Genomic DNA, 21256 nt, shown 5'->3' with positions numbered 1-21256 from the left:
AAGAGACCATGGAAGGTCTCTGTCATGGAAGAGACCATGACAGAGACCCCGGCTAAGGAAGAGACCACGACAGAGACCCCGGCTAAGGAAGAGACCACGACAGAGACCCCGGCTAAGGGAGAGACCGCGACAGAGACCCCGGCTAAGGGAGAGACCATGACAGAGACCTCCCTGGCTAAGGAAGAGACCGTGACAGAGACCCCGGCTAAGGAAGAGACCCTGACAAAGGAAGCTATCACAAGAGAGGAAGACACAGTCCCATGTCAGGAGGAAATGAAGACATTAAACTATGGTAGTGAGAGGTGAGAGAACAATCACCGCGGTGAACCTTGTTGAACCTCCCCTACATGCTTCTCTCTTATGGAAATTATAACAGCCAGAAAGAGACTCTCTCTCTCTCTCTCTCTCTCTCTCTCTCTATCTATCTGTCTCTGATGATGAGTCAACCCGTCCTCTCAAGTTGCCACAGCGGCCAGGAAATGGTGTACTAAAACATCCGATCCTAACGTAGCCTAACGTAATCGAGCAGCCCAGCAGCATGTTCAGTCCTGCACCCTGCAGGTTGTTGAGTCATGCACCCTGCAGCATGTTGAGTCATGCACCCTGCAGCATGTTGAGTCATGCACCCTGCAGCATGTTGAGTCATGCACCCTGCAGCATGTTGAGTCATGCACCCTGCAGCATGTTGAGTCATGCACCCTGCAGGTTGTTGAGTCATGCACCCTGCAGGTTGTTGAGTCATGCACCCTGCAGGTTGTTGAGTCATGCACCCTGCAGGTTGTTGAGTCATGCACCCTGCAGCATGTTGAGTCATGCACCCTGCAGCATGTTGAGTCATGCACCCTGCAGCATGTTGAGTCATGCACCCTGCAGCATGTTGAGTCATGCACCCTGCAGCATGTTGAGTCATGCACCCTGCAGCATGTTGAGTCATGCACCCTGCAGGTTGTTGAGTCATGCACCCTGCAGCATGTTGAGTCATGCACCCTGCAGCATGTTGAGTCATGCACCCTGCAGCATGTTGAGTCATGCACCCTGCAGCATGTTGAGTCATGCACCCTGCAGCATGTTGAGTCATGCACCCTGCAGCATGTTGAGTCATGCACCCTGCAGGTTGTTGAGTCATGCACCCTGCAGCATGTTGAGTCATGCACCCTGCAGCATGTTGAGTCCTGCACCCTGCAGCATGTTGAGTCATGCACCCTGCAGCATGTTGAGTCATGCACCCTGCAGCATGTTGAGTCATGCACCCTGCAGCATGTTGAGTCATGCACCCTGCAGCATGTTGAGTCATGCACCCTGCAGGTTGTTGAGTCATGCACCCTGCAGCATGTTGAGTCATGCACCCTGCAGCATGTTGAGTCCTGCACCCTGCAGCATGTTGAGTCATGCACCCTGCAGCATGTTGAGTCATGCACCCTGCAGCATGTTGAGTCATGCACCCTGCAGCATGTTGAGTCATGCACCCTGCAGCATGTTGAGTCATGCACCCTGCAGGTTGTTGAGTCATGCACCCTGCAGCATGTTGAGTCATGCACCCTGCAGGTTGTTGAGTCATGCACCCTGCAGCATGTTGAGTCATGCACCCTGCAGCATGTTGAGTCATGCACCCTGCAGCATGTTGAGTCATGCACCCTGCAGCATGTTGAGTCATGCACCCTGCAGCATGTTGAGTCATGCACCCTGCAGCATGTTGAGTCATGCACCCTGCAGGTTGTTGAGTCATGCACCCTGCAGGTTGTTGAGTCATGCACCCTGCAGCATGTTGAGTCATGCACCCTGCAGGTTGTTGAGTCATGCACCCTGCAGCATGTTGAGTCATGCACCCTGCAGCATGTTGAGTCCTGCACCCTGCAGCATGTTGAGTCATGCACCCTGCAGGTTGTTGAGTCATGCACCCTGCAGCATGTTGAGTCATGCACCCTGCAGCATGTTGAGTCATGCACCCTGCAGCATGTTGAGTCATGCACCCTGCAGGTTGTTGAGTCATGCACCCTGCAGCATGTTGAGTCATGCACCCTGCAGCATGTTGAGTCATGCACCCTGCAGCATGTTGAGTCATGCACCCTGCAGCATGTTGAGTCATGCACCTGCCAGGTATGTGAAGACATACTGACCATTTGTATACTCACGGTGGTCGGGTGTATACTCCCGGTGGTCGGGTGTATACTCCCGGTGGTCGGGTGTATACTCCCGGTGGTCGGGTGTATACTCACGGTGGTCGGGTGTATACTCCCGGTGGTCGGGTGTATACTCCCGGTGGTCGGGTGTATACTCCCGGTGGTCGGGTGTATACTCCCGGTGGTCGGGTGTATACTCCCGGTGGTCGGGTGTATACTCCGGTGGTCGGGTGTATACTCCCGGTGGTCGGGTGTATACTCCGGTGGTCGGGTGTATACTCCCGGTGGTCGGGTGTATACTCCGGTGGTCGGGTGTATACTCCCGGTGGTCGGGTGTATACTCCGGTGGTCGGGTGTATACTCCCGGTGGTCGGGTGTATACTCCGGTGGTCGGGTGTATACTCCCGGTGGTCGGGTGTATACTCCGGTGGTCGGGTGTATACTCCCGGTGGTCGGGTGTATACTCCCGGTGGTCGGGTGTATACTCCCGGTGGTCGGGTGTATACTGTATAAGTTACACACATGCATGTGATTGTTTTTTCTAACTTTATTTTAGTGAAAAAAGTCTTGACTCAGTGTGGCGTGTATGGGGTGGGGGGCGTGGGGGAGAGGGAGGGGGGGGGAGAGAGAGAGTGTAGTGGGTCCATGGGCATGTTGTGGGTCCATGGGCATGTAGTGGGTCTATGGGCATGGTGTGGGTCCATGGGCATGTTGTGGGTCCCTGGGCATGTTGTGGGTCCATGGTCATGTTGTGGGTCCATGGGCATGTAGTGGGTCCATGGGCATGTAGTGGGTCCATGGTCATGTTGTGGGTCCATGGGCATGTAGTAGGTCCCTGGGCATGTTGTGGGTCCATGGTCATGTTGTGGGTCCATGGGCATGTTGTGGGTCCATGGGCATGTAGTGGGTCCATGGGCATGTAGTGGGTCCATGGGCATGTAGTGGGTCCATGGGCATGTAGTGGGTCCCTGGTCATGAGTAGTAGGGAAGGCGCCTCACAGGGGAATTTTTTTTTCTGGGAGAAAATTCCCCTGTGCGCCCCAAGGGTTTCAGGTGAATTTAGAAATTCCCCTGTGCGCCCCAAGGGTTTCAGGTAAATTTAGAAAATCGTGTATAGCGCTTGGGGGTTTTCAGGTAAATTTTGTCAGTCGCAGATTTTAGAAGTAAGGATTTCTTATGAGAAAAATAATTTCCGAGACTTAGAAGTTTGTTAAAGCCTTATGGGAGAAATTCAAATAACGTGTGTAGCACTTTAGGGCTTCCAGGAGAACTCTACGGACATATTTTACATGTTTTCAACTTACAAAATCGTCTATGTAAGCCTTAGTTATTCATATAAATTTAGAAAATCACCTGTGTAAGTCATTGTTTTCAGGGTTTCGTACATCACACCCCCCTCCCTCTCCCCCTTACCTCGCAATCTGTCGCCTCACCTGTGTTTACTTTACGCCCGGTCAGCCAGACCTCTTATCTTATCTTATCTTCTCATAATATCTGGACCGTCCCTCCTCTCTCTCTCTCTCTCCTTTCATTCAGTTCAACTATTTTCCAACATCGTATGTTTGCTCCTTTTCATTAAGCAAGTCAGTATGTTTGCTCCTTTTCATTAAGCAAGTCAGTTTTACACAAATAAATCATGTTAGTAAGCAAGTTCTAGCTCACGTTCCCCACCTTAGTCCCCTGTCGTATAAAGAATACTATCATTCCAATCCCTCTAAAATTTTAAAATAATCATATTTCAAATGTAGTTCAATACAGTAATTAGTTACCAAGCTCCAGCTCTTGTCCTCCGCCTTAGCTCTCTCTCGTATCTTCGTTAGTATCAGTCCAATTTCCCTGAAATTTCTACCCTCTGTATTTCAGACATAGTTTAGTAAATGCAAACAATTATCAAACTCTAGCTCTTGTCCCCAGCTTAGTTCATTTGTACAAAATCATTAGTAACAGTCCAAATTTCCCTGAAATTTCTACCCTCTGTATTTCAGACATAGTTTAGTAAATGCAAACAATTATCAAACTCTAGCTCTTGTCCCCAGCTTAGTTCATTTGTACAAAATCATTAGTAACAGTCCAAATTCCCTGAAATTTCTACCCTCTGTATTTCAGACACCGTAAATAAGATCAAAACAGTTACCAAGCTCCAGCTCTTGTCCTCCGCCTTAGCTCTCTCTCGTATCTTCGTTAGTAACAGATCAATTCCCCTGAAATTTCTACCCTCTGTATTTCAGACACCGTAAATAAAATCAAAATAGTTATCGAGCTCCAGCTCTCGTCCCCGCCTTAATTCTCTTTCGTATCTTTATAAATAACCCATCAATTTCCCTAAAATTAAAAGCAGACATACTTCAAAGTTAGTAAATAAGATCAAGTCAGTTACTGAGCTCCAGCTCTCGTCCCCGCCTTAGTTCTCTTTCATATCTTTGTAAATAAACCATCAATTTCCCTGAAATTTTTACCCTCTGTATTTCAGACATAGTAAATATGAAGTAAACAATTATAAAACTCTAGCTCTTGTCCTCTGTCCAAGCTCACTTTTGTAAAATCATTACTCTCAGTCCAAATCACCCAACTACATTTTCAGACATAGTAAATAAAAACCAGTTCAGTTATCAAGTTTCAACTCTTGTGCCCCAGCTTAGTTCATTTGTACAAGTTCTTTATTTTCCAACTAAATCACCCTGAGATTTAAGATCACCGTATTTCTAACGTAGTAAAATTAATCGGGGCATTAACCAAGCTCCATTCCCTCTGCCTTAGATCATCAGACATAAATATTTTCGATCAAGTCCGTCTCCAGCTTAACTCTTACCCTTTCCCTCCCTTACCTTCTCATCCCCAACTTATCCAAACCTTCAATAATCGTACTGTATTTGCATATTTTCTCTATATTCACTGTGTTCTTCGTATTCTCATCCGTGTTCACTCCATGTTCTTCAAAATGTTCACAGTCCCATTCAGTTCATATTTTCACAAGTATCTCCATTTTTTATGTAATCTTTCTCTTAGTCTCATTATGTTCTCTACAAATTCTAGTCATATTTTCTATGTTTTCATATTCATCACATGTTCTCTTTACAACTTTTATACTCAATATTCATGCTAACTTCCATATTTTTTGTGTTCTTTGTCAATATTCATGTTCCTCTACAAGTTCATGTTCCTCACAAGATCACTTCGTTTTCACCTTCACTTACATGTTTTCTACATTCTTTGTCATATTCTCCATGTTCTTCACAAGTCCATTATTCATTCTTTGTATTCCCTATTCTCCTTATCATGTTTTCATGTTCACTGTATTCATCAACTTTTCTTACATATGTTCTTTGCCATGTTCCCCATATGTTCTCTGGGTTTTTCCCCTTACATGTTATCTAACGTTCCTTAACTAAAAAATCTTTCAACAATCAACTAAAACATAGTCACTTTCGTCATTTCTCAACTAAACTTATTATCCAGTCAACTAAAAATAGTCAGAAATAGCCTCGTTCAACACTGTTCTTAACTAAAACAACCTTTCTCTTAGCTAAAAATTGTCAAAGGAAACTTTTTTCAGCACTTTCTTAACAGGCGCTATGTTTCATCAAGAAAAAATTGTCAAAGGAAACTTTCCAAAACTGTTCATAACTAGCTTTTATCCATCGTCAATCAACTAAAAATAATAACTTTCATCATTTCTTAACTAAACATATTCCCCATTCATCAGAAAATAACCGTGTTCTTCATGTTTCATTGTCATTTCATAACTAAAATTATCTGCCAATCATCAGAAAAAGTCATGTTCATCATGTTTTGGCTTTTGCTCAACTAAAAGTATTCATCGGTCAACTAAAAAATAGTTACTTCATCATGTTTCCTTGTCATTTCTTAACTGAAATATCACTTCTCTCATCTGAAAATAGTCAGGATTAACCTCATTCAACACCGTTCTTAACTAAAACAGCCTTTCGCTTAGCTAAAAATTGTCAAAGGAATCTTTTCAGCACTGTTCATAACTAAAATTATCCATCAATCAACAGAAAAAGCCATGTTCATCATGTTTTGTCTTTTTGCTTAACTAAATTATGTTTTGTCAAGTAAGAAAATATAGTCAAAGATATCTTTCATCGCTGTTCTTAACTGACATTATACTTTGGGGAGCACAAAAATAGTCTCCCTCGTCATATTTTGTCTTTTTCCTCAACTAAAAGAGTCAAATGTAACTTTTTCAACACTTTCGTAACTAAAATTATATATCGCTAAGTAAGAAAAATAGCCAAAGGTGCTCTCCTTTACACCAAAGTTACTCTTTGAGAAATCAAAGACACTCTTCAATACATTAAGGACTTACTCAAAGACACCAAAGTTACACTCAAAGACATCCTTCGAGACATCAAAGACATCCTTAAGACTTCAATGGGACTCTTCCATTCATCAAAGACATTCTCTAAGCCCTCAAAGTTATTCTCAGAACAATCAAAAGTTATTCCAAGGCAACAAAAGTTATTCTCAGAACAATCAAAAGTTATTCCAAGACAGCAAAAGTCATTCTCAGAGCTATCAAAATTATTCTCGGAGTCATCAAAGGTATTCTCTAACTCACTTTGGTCATTAAAGTTAATTTCTATGTTATAAAAGTTTGTCTCAGAGACATCTAAAGTTAATCTTAGAGTTATCAAATGTAATCTCTAACTCACTTTTGTTCATCAAAGTTGATCTCAGAGTTAACAAAGGTAATCTCTAACTCACTCTCGTACATCAAAGTTGTTTCAAAGACATCAAAGTTAATCTCAGAGTTATCCAAAGATATTCTCATGTCCACAAAAGTTATTCACAGAGTCGTCAAAGTTAATCCAAGACATCTTCGTTCTTAAAAGTTATTCTCAGAGACATCTAAAGTTATTCTTTAAGACAACAAAGTCTTTCTCAGAGTCATCAAAGTTATTCTCAGAGTCACCTTTGTTATTCAAAGAAGCCTTCCGAGACATCCTCGTTCAACAAAAACTGTCCTCAGAGCCATCAAAAAGTTAAATACAGTCGTCAAAGTTATTCTCTAAGTATCTTTTCGTTCATCAGAGAAGCTTTCTAAGACATCTTTGTTCATCCAAGTTGTTCTCTAAGACATCAATCTTGTTCTCTAAGACATCAAAGATGTTCTCTAAATCATAAAGTTAATCTCTAAGTCACCTTCATTCTTCAGAGAAACTTTCCAAAACATCTTTGTTCATCAAAGTTATTCTCAGAGTTAACAAAGGTAATCTCTAACTCACTCTCGTTCGTCAAAGTTAATCCAAGACATCATCTTTCATCAAAGATATTTTCAGAGACATCTAAAGTTAATTTCTATGTTATAAAGTTATTCTCAGAGACATCTAAAGTTAATCTTGCTCATCAAAGTTGTTCTCTAAACATCAATGTTGTTCTCCAAGACATCAAAGATGTTCTCAAAATCATAAAAGTTATTCCCAGAGCTATCAAAGTTATTCTCAAAGTCATCAAAGTTATTCAAAGAGCTAACAAAAGTTATTCTCTAAGTAACCTTTCGTTCATCAGAGAAGCTTTCTAAGACATCTTCGTTCATCAATGTTGTTCTCCAAGACATCAAAGATGTTCTCAAAATCATAAAAGTTATTCCCAGAGCTATCAAAGTTAATCTCAGAGTTATCCAAAGATATTCTCATGTCCACAAAAGTTATTCCAAGAGACGTCAAAGTTGTTTCAAAGACATCAAAGTTAATCTCAGAGTTATCCAAAGACATTCTCAGAGACATCTAAAGTTATTCTCTAAGACATCAAAGTTAATCTCAGAGTTATCCAAAGACATTCTCTAAGTAACCTTTCGTTCATCAGAGAAGCTTTCTAAGACATCTTCGTTCATCAATGTTGATCTCTAAGTCACCTTTGTTCATCAAAGAAACTCGCCTTCTTCCATCAAGCTATACTTTAAGACAACATTGTTGTTCTCTAAGACATCTTCAGGCATAAAATTTCTCCCCAAAATGTAACTAGTTCAGCTTTTCATACCAAACCTGCATTTCTGTTAAAACATATTTTCTTAGTTGCTTTACCCTAAAACTGTTCTCTGAACTACACTGTTCAAACCTACGTAACCTATCCTCTCCACCCAATGTTACTTAGTTAACGTAACGTTCCTAAACCTAACTTTACCTATCCTATCCTAACATAACTTACCTTACCTTACATACCTTTCCTAACTTAACCTGCTTAACCTATCTTACCTAACTTTACCTATATTACCTTACCATACCTTACCTATCTTACCTGACTTTACCTATCTTACCTAACTTAACCTGCATAACCTAATTTTACCTATGTTACCTTACCTATCTTACCTAACCTAACCTAACCTAACTTTACCTATGTTACCTTACCTTACCTATCTTACCTGACTTTACCTATCTTACCTAACTTAACCTGCATAACCTAACTTTACCTATCCTAACTTAACTTACCTAACTTATTCTGCTTAACATAACTTACCTTACCTTCCCTATCTTACCTATCCTAACATAACTTACCTTACCTTCCCTAACTTAACCTAACTTTACCTATCCTAACTTACCTACATTACCTAACTTAACTTAACCTGCTTAACCTAACTTACCTTACCTAACTTATATAACTTATCTTACCTATCCTAACGTAACCTAACTTGCTTTACCTAACTTAATCTTACATTCCCAAACTGATGTATCCTAACTTATCTAGTCCAACCAGACATGATCTAACTTAAGTATTCCTTCTTGTCTTTGTGTTTCGTCAATCATTGTCTCATATTCATTTACTCATTTCATTAGTTAATTTCTCAAATGGACGTTTTTGCATTTCAAGTGCTATTTGTTAGAGATTGGATATTTAAGCATTTCAAAGAATTTTTGTTATATATGGGCATTTACTCATTTCAAGGGATAATTTCTCAAATGGACGTTTTTGCATTTCAAGTGTTATTTGTTTAAGATTGGGTATTTAACCATTTCAAAGGATTTTTGTTATATATGGGAACTTACTCGTTTCAAGGGCTAATTTCTCAAATGGTCATTTTTGCAGATCAAGGGTTATTTGTTAAAGTTCATCAAGTTGCCCATAAGTTGTATTTAGTAGGTTCTATCATATGTTCTTATTCCCCAACCCCTTAACCTAACCTCTTGTAATCTTAGTGTATTTAGTAGGTTCTATCTTATGTTCTTATTCCCCAACCCTTTAACCTAACCTTTCAGATGTAGTTTATTGTGTTTTTGACATATTTGTTGAATATATTATCCTTTTCATAACCTTTCAGATGTAGTTTGTTGAATATATTATCCTTTTCCTAACCTTTCAGATGTAGTTTTGTTTCTCCTTTTTGTATATTTTTACCCAAACCTTCTTTCCTTCTTTTACTTTGATTTCACATATAAGTTCATTCTTTATCTTAGTAATAATAAAATTACAATAGTAAAGAATCAGATCTACTAAGACTTGAAATTGAGAAACAAGAGCTCAAGGGAGTGAGAGCATGAAAGAAGAGCAAGGAGTAAGAGAGAGGGGGCGGAAGAGAATGGGACCAAAGAAGAGAGAATGAGAGAGTGGGCATGGGAGCACTAAGACTTGAATTGAGAAAAAGAAAAACTAAGTGAATGAGAATGAGGGTGTGAGAATGGGAGCAATAAGACTTGAATTTGAGAAACAAGAGAGCATTTGAGCAAATGAGGGAGAGAGAGGGGGAGGAAGAGAGAGAATAAGGGAGAGAGATAGAAAAGGAGGGTTAGAAGGAGTAGGAGAATCAAAGTAAAAGAAGGAAAGAAGGTTTGGGTAAAAATATACAAAAAGGAGAAACAAAACTACATCTGAAAGGTTAGGAAAAGGATAATATATTCAACAAACTACATCTGAAAGGTTATGAAAAGGATAATATATTCAACAAATATGTCAAAAACACAATAAACTACATCTGAAAGGTTAGGTTAAAGGGTTGGGGAATAAGAACATAAGATAGAACCTACTAAATACACTAAGATTACAAGAGGTTAGGTTAAGGGGTTGGGGAATAAGAACATATGATAGAACCTACTAAATACAACTTATGGGCAACTTGATGAACTTTAACAAATAACCCTTGATCTGCAAAAATGACCATTTGAGAAATTAGCCCTTGAAACGAGTAAGTTCCCATATATAACAAAAATCCTTTGAAATGGTTAAATACCCAATCTTAAACAAATAACACTTGAAATGCAAAAACGTCCATTTGAGAAATTATCCCTTGAAATGAGTAAATGCCCATATATAACAAAAATTCTTTGAAATGCTTAAATATCCAATCTCTAACAAATAGCACTTGAAATGCAAAAACGTCCATTTGAGAAATTAACTAATGAAATGAGTAAATGAATATGAGACAATGATTGACGAAACACAAAGACAAGAAGGAATACTTAAGTTAGATCATGTCTGGTTGGACTAGATAAGTTAGGATACATCAGTTTGGGAATGTAAGATTAAGTTAGGTAAAGCAAGTTAGGTTACGTTAGGATAGGTAAGATAAGTTATATAAGTTAGGTAAGGTAAGTTAGGTTAAGCAGGTTAAGTTAAGTTAGGTAATGTAGGTAAGTTAGGATAGGTAAAGTTAGGTTAAGTTAGGGAAGGTAAGGTAAGTTATGTTAGGATAGGTAAGATAGGGAAGGTAAGGTAAGTTATGTTAAGCAGAATAAGTTAGGTAAGTTAAGTTAGGATAGGTAAAGTTAGGTTATGCAGGTTAAGTTAGGTAAGATAGGTAAAGTCAGGTAAGATAGGTAAGGTAAGGTAACATAGGTAAAGTTAGGTTAGGTTAGGTTAGGTAAGATAGGTAAGGTAACATAGGTAAAATTAGGTTATGCAGGTTAAGTTAGGTAAGATAGGTAAAGTCAGGTAAGATAGGTAAGGTATGGTAAGGTAATATAGGTAAAGTTAGGTAAGATAGGTTAAGCAGGTTAAGTTAGGAAAGGTATGTAAGGTAAGGTAAGTTATGTTAGGATAGGATAGGTAAAGTTAGGTTTAGGAACGTTACGTTAACTAAGTAACATTGGGTGGAGAGGATAGGTTACGTAGGTTTGAACAGTGTAGTTCAGAGAACAGTTTTAGGGTAAAGCAACTAAGAAAATATGTTTTAACAGAAATGCAGGTTTGGTATGAAAAGCTGAACTAGTTACATTTTGGGGAGAAATTTTATGCCTGAAGATGTCTTAGAGAACAACAATGTTGTCTTAAAGTATAGCTTGATGGAAGAAGGCGAGTTTCTTTGATGAACAAAGGTGACTTAGAGATCAACATTGATGAACGAAGATGTCTTAGAAAGCTTCTCTGATGAACGAAAGGTTACTTAGAGAATGTCTTTGGATAACTCTGAGATTAACTTTGATGTCTTAGAGAATAACTTTAGATGTCTCTGAGAATGTCTTTGGATAACTCTGAGATTAACTTTGATGTCTTTGAAACAACTTTGACGTCTCTTGGAATAACTTTTGTGGACATGAGAATATCTTTGGATAACTCTGAGATTAACTTTGATAGCTCTGGGAATAACTTTTATGATTTTGAGAACATCTTTGATGTCTTGGAGAACAACATTGATGAACGAAGATGTCTTAGAAAGCTTCTCTGATGAACGAAAGGTTACTTAGAGAATAACTTTTGTTAGCTCTTTGAATAACTTTGATGACTTTGAGAATAACTTTGATAGCTCTGGGAATAACTTTTATGATTTTGAGAACATCTTTGATGTCTTGGAGAACAACATTGATGTTTAGAGAACAACTTTGATGAGCAAGATTAACTTTAGATGTCTCTGAGAATAACTTTATAACATAGAAATTAACTTTAGATGTCTCTGAAAATATCTTTGATGAAAGATGATGTCTTGGATTAACTTTGACGAACGAGAGTGAGTTAGAGATTACCTTTGTTAACTCTGAGAATAACTTTGATGAACAAAGATGTTTTGGAAAGTTTCTCTGAAGAATGAAGGTGACTTAGAGATTAACTTTATGATTTAGAGAACATCTTTGATGTCTTAGAGAACAAGATTGATGTCTTAGAGAACAACTTGGATGAACAAAGATGTCTTAGAAAGCTTCTCTGATGAACGAAAAGATACTTAGAGAATAACTTTGACGACTGTATTTAACTTTTTGATGGCTCTGAGGACAGTTTTTGTTGAACGAGGATGTCTCGGAAGGCTTCTTTGAATAACAAAGGTGACTCTGAGAATAACTTTGATGACTCTGAGAAAGACTTTGTTGTCTTAAAGAATAACTTTAGATGTCTCTGAGAATAACTTTTAAGAACGAAGATGTCTTGGATTAACTTTGACGACTCTGTGAATAACTTTTGTGGACATGAGAATATCTTTGGATAACTCTGAGATTAACTTTGATGTCTTTGAAACAACTTTGATGTACGAGAGTGAGTTAGAGATTACCTTTGTTAACTCTGAGATCAACTTTGATGAACAAAAGTGAGTTAGAGATTACATTTGATAACTCTAAGATTAACTTTAGATGTCTCTGAGACAAACTTTTATAACATAGAAATTAACTTTAATGACCAAAGTGAGTTAGAGAATACCTTTGATGACTCCGAGAATAATTTTGATAGCTCTGAGAATGACTTTTGCTGTCTTGGAATAACTTTTGATTGTTCTGAGAATAACTTTTGTTGCCTTGGAATAACTTTTGATTGTTCTGAGAATAACTTTGAGGGCTTAGAGAATGTCTTTGATGAATGGAAGAGTCCCATTGAAGTCTTAAGGATGTCTTTGATGTCTCGAAGGATGTCTTTGAGTGTAACTTTGGTGTCTTTGAGTAAGTCCTTAATGTATTGAAGAGTGTCTTTGATTTCTCAAAGAGTAACTTTGGTGTAAAGGAGAGCACCTTTGGCTATTTTTCTTACTTAGCGATATATAATTTTAGTTACGAAAGTGTTGAAAAAGTTACATTTGACTCTTTTAGTTGAGGAAAAAGACAAAATATGACGAGGGAGACTATTTTTGTGCTCCCCAAAGTATAATGTCAGTTAAGAACAGCGATGAAAGATATCTTTGACTATATTTTCTTACTTGACAAAACATAATTTAGTTAAGCAAAAAGACAAAACATGATGAACATGGCTTTTTCTGTTGATTGATGGATAATTTTAGTTATGAACAGTGCTGAAAAGATTCCTTTGACAATTTTTAGCTAAGCGAAAGGCTGTTTTAGTTAAGAACGGTGTTGAATGAGGTTAATCCTGACTATTTTCAGATGAGAGAAGTGATATTTCAGTTAAGAAATGACAAGGAAACATGATGAAGTAACTATTTTTTAGTTGACCGATGAATACTTTTAGTTGAGCAAAAGCCAAAACATGATGAACATGACTTTTTCTGATGATTGGCAGATAATTTTAGTTATGAAATGACAATGAAACATGAAGAACACGGTTATTTTCTGATGAATGGGGAATATGTTTAGTTAAGAAATGATGAAAGTTATTATTTTTAGTTGATTGACGATGGATAAAAGCTAGTTATGAACAGTTTTGGAAAGTTTCCTTTGACAATTTTTTCTTGATGAAACATAGCGCCTGTTAAGAAAGTGCTGAAAAAAGTTTCCTTTGACAATTTTTAGCTAAGAGAAAGGTTGTTTTAGTTAAGAACAGTGTTGAACGAGGCTATTTCTGACTATTTTTAGTTGACTGGATAATAAGTTTAGTTGAGAAATGACGAAAGTGACTATGTTTTAGTTGATTGTTGAAAGATTTTTTAGTTAAGGAACGTTAGATAACATGTAAGGGGAAAAACCCAGAGAACATATGGGGAACATGGCAAAGAACATATGTAAGAAAAGTTGATGAATACAGTGAACATGAAAACATGATAAGGAGAATAGGGAATACAAAGAATGAATAATGGACTTGTGAAGAACATGGAGAATATGACAAAGAATGTAGAAAACATGTAAGTGAAGGTGAAAACGAAGTGATCTTGTGAGGAACATGAACTTGTAGAGGAACATGAATATTGACAAAGAACACAAAAAATATGGAAGTTAGCATGAATATTGAGTATAAAAGTTGTAAAGAGAACATGTGATGAATATGAAAACATAGAAAATATGACTAGAATTTGTAGAGAACATAATGAGACTAAGAGAAAGATTACATAAAAAATGGAGATACTTGTGAAAATATGAACTGAATGGGACTGTGAACATTTTGAAGAACATGGAGTGAACACGGATGAGAATACGAAGAACACAGTGAATATAGAGAAAATATGCAAATACAGTACGATTATTGAAGGTTTGGATAAGTTGGGGATGAGAAGGTAAGGGAGGGAAAGGGTAAGAGTTAAGCTGGAGACGGACTTGATCGAAAATATTTATGTCTGATGATCTAAGGCAGAGGGAATGGAGCTTGGTTAATGCCCCGATTAATTTTACTACGTTAGAAATACGGTGATCTTAAATCTCAGGGTGATTTAGTTGGAAAATAAAGAACTTGTACAAATGAACTAAGCTGGGGCACAAGAGTTGAAACTTGATAACTGAACTGGTTTTTATTTACTATGTCTGAAAATGTAGTTGGGTGATTTGGACTGAGAGTAATGATTTTACAAAAGTGAGCTTGGACAGAGGACAAGAGCTAGAGTTTTATAATTGTTTACTTCATATTTACTATGTCTGAAATACAGAGGGTAAAAATTTCAGGGAAATTGATGGTTTATTTACAAAGATATGAAAGAGAACTAAGGCGGGGACGAGAGCTGGAGCTCAGTAACTGACTTGATCTTATTTACTAACTTTGAAGTATGTCTGCTTTTAATTTTAGGGAAATTGATGGGTTATTTATAAAGATACGAAAGAGAATTAAGGCGGGGACGAGAGCTGGAGCTCGATAACTATTTTGATTTTATTTACGGTGTCTGAAATACAGAGGGTAGAAATTTCAGGGGAATTGATCTGTTACTAACGAAGATACGAGAGAGAGCTAAGGCGGAGGACAAGAGCTGGAGCTTGGTAACTGTTTTGATCTTATTTACGGTGTCTGAAATACAGAGGGTAGAAATTTCAGGGAATTTGGACTGTTACTAATGATTTTGTACAAATGAACTAAGCTGGGGACAAGAGCTAGAGTTTGATAATTGTTTGCATTTACTAAACTATGTCTGAAATACAGAGGGTAGAAATTTCAGGGAAATTTGGACTGTTACTAATGATTTTGTACAAATGAACTAAGCTGGGGACAAGAGCTAGAGTTTGATAATTGTTTGCATTTACTAAACTATGTCTGAAATACAGAGGGTAGAAATTTCAGGGAAATTGGACTGATACTAACGAAGATACGAGAGAGAGCTAAGGCGGAGGACAAGAGCTGGAGCTTGGTAACTAATTACTGTATTGAACTACATTTGAAATATGATTATTTTAAAATTTTAGAGGGATTGGAATGATAGTATTCTTTATACGACAGGGGACTAAGGTGGGGAACGTGAGCTAGAACTTGCTTACTAACATGATTTATTTGTGTAAAACTGACTTGCTTAATGAAAAGGAGCAAACATACTGACTTGCTTAATGAAAAGGAGCAAACATACGATGTTGGAAAATAGTTGAACTGAATGAAAGGAGAGAGAGAGAGAGAGGAGGGACGGTCCAGATATTATGAGAAGATAAGATAAGATAAGAGGTCTGGCTGACCGGGCGTAAAGTAAACACAGGTGAGGCGACAGATTGCGAGGTAAGGGGGAGAGGGAGGGGGGTGTGATGTACGAAACCCTGAAAACAATGACTTACACAGGTGATTTTCTAAATTTATATGAATAACTAAGGCTTACATAGACGATTTTGTAAGTTGAAAACATGTAAAATATGTCCGTAGAGTTCTCCTGGAAGCCCTAAAGTGCTACACACGTTATTTGAATTTCTCCCATAAGGCTTTAACAAACTTCTAAGTCTCGGAAATTATTTTTCTCATAAGAAATCCTTACTTCTAAAATCTGCGACTGACAAAATTTACCTGAAAACCCCCAAGCGCTATACACGATTTTCTAAATTTACCTGAAACCCTTGGGGCGCACAGGGGAATTTCTAAATTCACCTGAAACCCTTGGGGCGCACAGGGGAATTTTCTCCCAGAAAAAAAAATTCCCCTGTGAGGCGCCTTCCCTACTACTGTCATGTTGTGGGTCCATGGGCATGTAGTGGGTCCATGGGCATGTAGTGGGTCCATGGGCATGTAGTGGGTCCCTGGTCATGTTGTGGGTCCATGGGCATGTTGTGGGTCCATGGGCATGTAGTGGGTCCATGGGCATGTAGTGGGTCCATGGGCATGTAGTGGGTCCCTGGTCATGTTGTGGGTCCATGGGCATGTAGTGGGTCCATGGTCATGTTGTGGGTCCATGGGCATGTAGTGGGTCCCTGGGCATGTTGTGGGTCCATGGTCATGTTGTGGGTCCATGGGCATGTTGTGGGTCCATGATGGTGGTAGACATGTGGGTGGGGGACCATGATGGTGGTAGACATGTGGGTGGGAGGACCATGATGGTGGTAGACATGTGGGTGGAGGCACCATGATGGTGGTAGACATGTGGGTGGGGGGCACCATGATGGTGGTAGACATGTGGGGGGCACCATGATGGTGGTAGACATGTGGGGGGCACCATGATGGTGGTAGACATGTGGGGGGCACCATGATGGTGGTAGACATGTGGGGGGGACCATGATGGTGGTAGACATGTGGGTGGAGGCACCATGATGGTGGTAGACATGTGGGTGGGGGGCACCATGATGGTGGTAGACATGTGGGGGGCACCATGATGGTGGTAGACATGTGGGGGGCACCATGATGGTGGTAGACATGTGGGGGGCACCATGATGGTGGTAGACATGTGGGGGGCACCATGATGGTGGTAGACATGTGGGGGGCACCATGATGGTGGTAGACATGTGGGTGAGACAAACAAACAATCACTACCCCCCCCCCCCCCCACCTCCTATTATTCGTTGATTCAGTGAGAGGGAAATTCAGAAGTGCCGGAGGGCCGTGAACAGTTGAACCTTTCACATTCCCACCCCACCTGTGTCCGAGCCACGCTGTGTTGTGGCTGCTGCTGTGTTGTGGCTGCTGTGGTGTGGCTGCTGAGTTGTGACTGCTGCTGTGTTGTGGCTGATGTATTGTTCCTCCTTCACACTGCTGTGTTCCACCTTCACTCTGCTGTGTTCCTCCTTCACACTGCTGTGTACCACCTTCACACTGCTGTGTTCCACCTTCACACTGCTGTGTTCCACCTTCACACTGCTGTGTTCCACCTTCACTCTGCTGTGTTCCTCCTTCACACTGCTGTGTACCACCTTCACACTGCTGTGTACCACCTTCACACTGCTGTGTACCACCTTCACACTGCTGTGTACCACCTTCACACTGCTGTGTTCCTCCTTCACACTGCTGTGTTCCACCTTCACTCTGCTGTGTTCCTCCTTCACACTGCTGTGTACCACCTTCACACTGCTGTGTACCACCTTCACACTGCTGTGTACCACCTTCACACTGCTGTGTACCACCTTCACACTGCTGTGTACCACCTTCACACTGCTGTGTACCACCTTCACACTGCTGTGTACCACCTTCACACTGCTGTGTACCACCTTCACACTGCTGTGTACCACCTTCACACTGCTGTGTACCACCTTCACACTGCTGTGTACCACCTTCACACTGCTGTGTACCACCTTCACACTGCTGTGTACCACCTTCACACTGCTGTGTACCACCTAAGCTGCGAGGACTGAGGTACGATGGCAGACTGAGACAACTTGGTCCCGTCTCACACAGTAGACACATGTGCTGTGTTGAGGTGAATGAGAGAAGTGCAAGAGACACTCTCTCACTGTCTGAGTAGAAGGTGAATTACTCCTTCATTATTAAGGAAGGTTTCTAGTTCCTGAGGTTATCTTTGACATCATTTCCATCCTCGGTCAACTAAATTGATGTTCATTCCATAGTACGGGGACCAAGTGATGGAGAAGTGCTTAGTCTCTCTCATATTGTCATCTATATAAATAAAAATGAAAATGTTCGTTTGTTCAATATCACTAATCTCCGAAAGTTCTTCACCGATTGGTTTGAAATTTTCACTCAACGTTCCATTCACATCCGAGCGGGTTTTTATATACATTTAATATAGATGTCAGGTCTGTGACGGGAAAAAATCCGCTTTTTTGATAAACTATGTTTTTCATGTATTTTTCATGTCAGGGAAATCTTTGAAACCTCTTTACCGATTGCTTTGAAATTTTGACACAACGTTGAATTCGAATAGGCGCGTGTTTTTATATACTTACTATGTACATTCCTCACCTGTGACAGGAAAAAACATGCGTTTTTTTTTTAAACAGCGCCATCTGTTGGACGTAAGAGCAACACAAGCTGTAATCTCCGAAAGTTCTTCAACGATTGCTTTGAAATTTTGACACAACATTGCATTCAAATAGGCGCATGTTTTTATATACCTACTATATAGATGCCACACCTGTGACAGATAAAAACGTTGTTTTGCTTTGAAAAACAGTGTCGTCTGTTGCACGTAAGAGCAACACATGCTATACTAAATGTGTTATGATTCCATTTCAATGTCTCCGATTGCATCGATAAATTGAATTTTCATAGATTTCGAATTATTTTCATTTCGATTTTGTGTGCTTTGGAATTGAGCTGTGTTGTTTACCATACTGTTCATTTCTTGAGTATAGTTTATTTTGTATTTTTGTTATTGCATTTCATTTCGTCTTTTTACCTGTTTTTCTTATATTTCAGTGATGGGAACATCAGATCATTTGATGTTCCCATTGTTCTGATGGGAACATCAGATCATTTGATGTTCCCATTGTTCTGATGGGAACATCAGATCATTTGGGAATTCATGGGACAGGGGAGTGGGGAATGGCGGGAAAGACTGGGGGACGGGGAAGGTTGCTGTGGCTCAGCAACGTATATACGTTGCTGAGCCACAGCAACACGTGGCCTGGTACAGCTAGTTCTAAATATGAACAAAAAATGCTCGGCCAAGCCTCAACCCCCCCCCCCACCCCCGCTCTCCTGCCTGGTGTTTAGGTGCTCCCCGAACCCCACCCCTCGGCGGGCACGCATACACGCACACGCACGCACATACACATACATACACACAAGATGACCTGGACAAACTGAATGAATGGTTCAACTAATGGCTATTAAAGTTCAATCCAAGTAAATGTAAGGCAATTAAACTAGGCAGTTGAAAAAGAAGGCCAGACACAGGATACAGAATGGGAGATGAAGTTCTTCATGAAACGGACAGAGAGAAAGATCTAGGAGTTGATATCACACCAAACCTGTCTCCTGAAGCCCACATAAAAATAATAACATCTGCGGCGTATGCGAGGCTGGCTAACATCAGAACTGCCTTCAGGAACCTGTGTAAGGAAGAATGGAACAGGTACATCGCAGCCAAACACCACGACGACCCCACCTTCGTCCACTACACCACACTGGAACGCTTCGTGTTCAGAGGTATGCCACGAGGCTAGTCCCAGAACTAAGAGCCATGAGTTATGAGGAAAGGCTGCGTGAAATGCACCTCACGACACTGAAAGGCAGAAGAGTAAGGAAAGACATGATCACCACCTACAAAATTCTCAGAGGAATTGACAGGGTAGATAAGGGTAAACTATTTAACACTGGTGGTACGCGAACAAGGGGACACAGGTGGAAACTGAGTACCCAAATGAGCCACAGGGACGTTAGAAAGAACTTTTTTCAGTGTCAGAGTAGTTAACAGATGGAATGCATTAGGCAGAGATGTGGTGGAGGCTGACTCCATACACTGTTTCAAATGTAGATATGATAGAGCCCAGTAGGCTCAGGAATCTGTACACCTGTTGATTGACAGTTGAGAGGCGGGACCAAAAAGTCAGAGCTCAAGCCCCGCACAACTAGGTGAGTACACACACACACACACACACACACACACACACACACACACACACACACACACACACACACACACACACACACACACACACACACACACACACACACACACACACGGTGGTAGACGGTTGGAATAAGTTAGGTGAGAAGGTGGTGGAGGCCAAGACCGTCAGTAGTTTCAAAGCGTTATATGACAAAGAGTGCTGGGAAGACGGGACACCACGAGCGTAGCTCTCATCCTGTATCTACACTTAGGTAATTACACTTAGGTAGTTACACTTAGGTAAATACACTCATCACTGAGCCAGAAACGATAACACCCCTTTGGTAGTGTTGATGAGTGTACGATAATTAGGGGAGTAAGTTTGACGGCAGGTATCACCTGCTGACACCACCTGTGTTGATCATACAAGTTGTGGTGTCTCCTGTCTCTCTCTCTCTCTCTCTCTCTCTCTCTCTCTCTCTCTCTCTCTCTCTCTCTCTCTCTCTCTCTCTCTCTCTCTCTCTCTCTCTCTCTCTCTCTCTCTCTCTCTCTCTCTCTCTCTCTCTCTCTCTCTCTCTCTCTCTCTCTCTCTCTCCCTCTCTCTCTCTCTCTCTCTCTCTCTCTCTCTCTCTCTCTCTCTCTCTCTCTCTCTCTCTCTCTCTCTCTCTCTCTCTCTCTCTCTCTCTCTCTCTCTCCCTCTCTCTCTCTTTCTCCCCCCCCTCTCTCTCTCTCTCTCTCTCTCTCTCTCTCTCTCTCTCTCTCTCTCTAGGCTCTGCTAATTACCGAGCGCCTTGAGTTGCAGACGCCGCCACCTGGTTCTCCACGATGGAGCGCCGGTAGAGAACCTTGAGAATGTTGGCGTTATGCATAACAGTAAACTTTGTTGCTCCTTTGTTTCAGGTTTGTTGTTATTAAGGTGGAGTGGAACTGTCTAACAAATCGTGTGTGAATGTATACTTTAAGTAGCAGTTGGGAATTGTAGTGTGTGTGTGTGTTTGGTGGTCAGAGACCGGACGGTGCTCCTCTGGTACTGTCATGGTTGTCTCTGGCGCTGTCATGGTTGCCTCTGGCACTGTCATGGTGGCGTCTGGCACTGTCATGGTGGCGTCTGGCACTGTCATGGTGGCGTCTGGCACTGTCATGGTGGCGTCTGGCACTGTCATGGTGGCGTCTGGCACTGTCATGGTGGCGTCTGGCA

The 21256-nt window shown here is 40.6% G+C and overlaps 1 protein-coding gene across 1 annotated transcript; it reads right to left on the bottom strand.

Moving 5' to 3' along the window:
* Positions 1-502: 502 nt before the first annotated feature.
* On the bottom strand, positions 503-17951 carry LOC123745120 (ice nucleation protein-like). The gene is made up of 2 exons (XM_069300406.1): positions 17188-17951; positions 503-2090 (listed from the first exon to the last, which is right to left on the bottom strand). Exons 1-2 carry the CDS (start codon positions 17949-17951, stop codon positions 503-505), a joined length of 2352 nt encoding a protein of 783 aa, XP_069156507.1.
* Positions 17952-21256: the final 3305 nt, after the last annotated feature.

Source organism: Procambarus clarkii, chromosome 44 (genome assembly GCF_040958095.1).
Source record: "Procambarus clarkii isolate CNS0578487 chromosome 44, FALCON_Pclarkii_2.0, whole genome shotgun sequence".
Taxonomy (NCBI): domain Eukaryota; kingdom Metazoa; phylum Arthropoda; class Malacostraca; order Decapoda; family Cambaridae; genus Procambarus; species Procambarus clarkii.
Note: the sequence above shows the minus strand (reverse complement) of the source record. Positions and strands in the feature narration are given on the sequence as shown.

Coding starts and splice junctions, on each gene's coding strand:
- LOC123745120 (XM_069300406.1), bottom strand. CDS start 17,951: ATGTGTCTACTGTGTGAGACGGGACCAAGTTGTCTCAGTCTGCCATCG. Junction 2,091..17,187: donor ACAGCGTGGCTCGGACACAG/GTGGGGTGGGAA, acceptor CATACCTGGCAG/GTGCATGACTCAACATGCTG.